This window comes from Condylura cristata, unplaced genomic scaffold (genome assembly GCF_000260355.1).
Source record: "Condylura cristata isolate star-nosed mole 26May11 unplaced genomic scaffold, ConCri1.0 scaffold00020, whole genome shotgun sequence".
In the NCBI taxonomy this organism is placed as follows: Eukaryota; Metazoa; Chordata; class Mammalia; order Eulipotyphla; family Talpidae; genus Condylura; species Condylura cristata.
In genome coordinates this window covers 23,689,785-23,690,222 of record NW_004567121.1, presented here as the reverse complement: position 1 = coordinate 23,690,222, position 438 = coordinate 23,689,785, and the positions used below count along the sequence as shown (strand labels likewise).

The following is a 438-nucleotide window of genomic DNA, read 5'->3' as shown; positions in this document are numbered from 1 at the left end:
GGGGCCGGGGTCAGCGCGGCGGGCCGGCCGGCCCGGGGCCCTACCTGAGGCTGTGTACCAGCTCCCGGCGTGACTGGCTTCCCGGCAGACCACTCGGTTGGACATCTTGGTGCCTGTGCCGCCTATGGTGCACGAGGATGAATGAGGAGGCGGCGGCGGCGGCGGCAGGAGCGGCTCCGCGAGGGGACGAGACACCGCGGGCCCAGCCCAGGAGGAGGCGGCAGCGGGGAGGGGATCAGCCCGGCCCAGGAGGAGGAGGAAGAGGAGGAGGCGGCGGCCCAGGAGGAGGAGGAGGAGGAGGAGGAGGAGATGGCAGCCGGGGCGGTGGCGGCGGCAGCAACAATCACCACAAACTCCGGCGACCGCCGGAAGATGGGGCCCGCGGCGGCTTCACCGAAGCCCGGAATGCCCGGGCCCCCCGAGTCGCCGCTGCTCCCC

General features: G+C 74.2%; 1 protein-coding gene across 2 annotated transcripts in view; it reads right to left on the bottom strand.

Moving 5' to 3' along the window:
- Nucleotides 1-438, bottom strand: part of MEMO1 (mediator of cell motility 1) — an 82,052-nt gene that overhangs the window by 81,129 nt on the left and 485 nt on the right. Inside the window, exon 2 of one of the 2 annotated variants that reach the window (XM_004686316.2) lies at nucleotides 45-122. In XM_004686316.2, coding sequence (XP_004686373.1) covers nucleotides 45-105 — 61 coding nt within the window. In that variant the 5' untranslated portion in view covers nucleotides 106-122. Of the gene's footprint in view, nucleotides 1-44 lie in introns of both variants that reach the window. The other variant, XM_004686315.2, reaches the window with a different exon arrangement.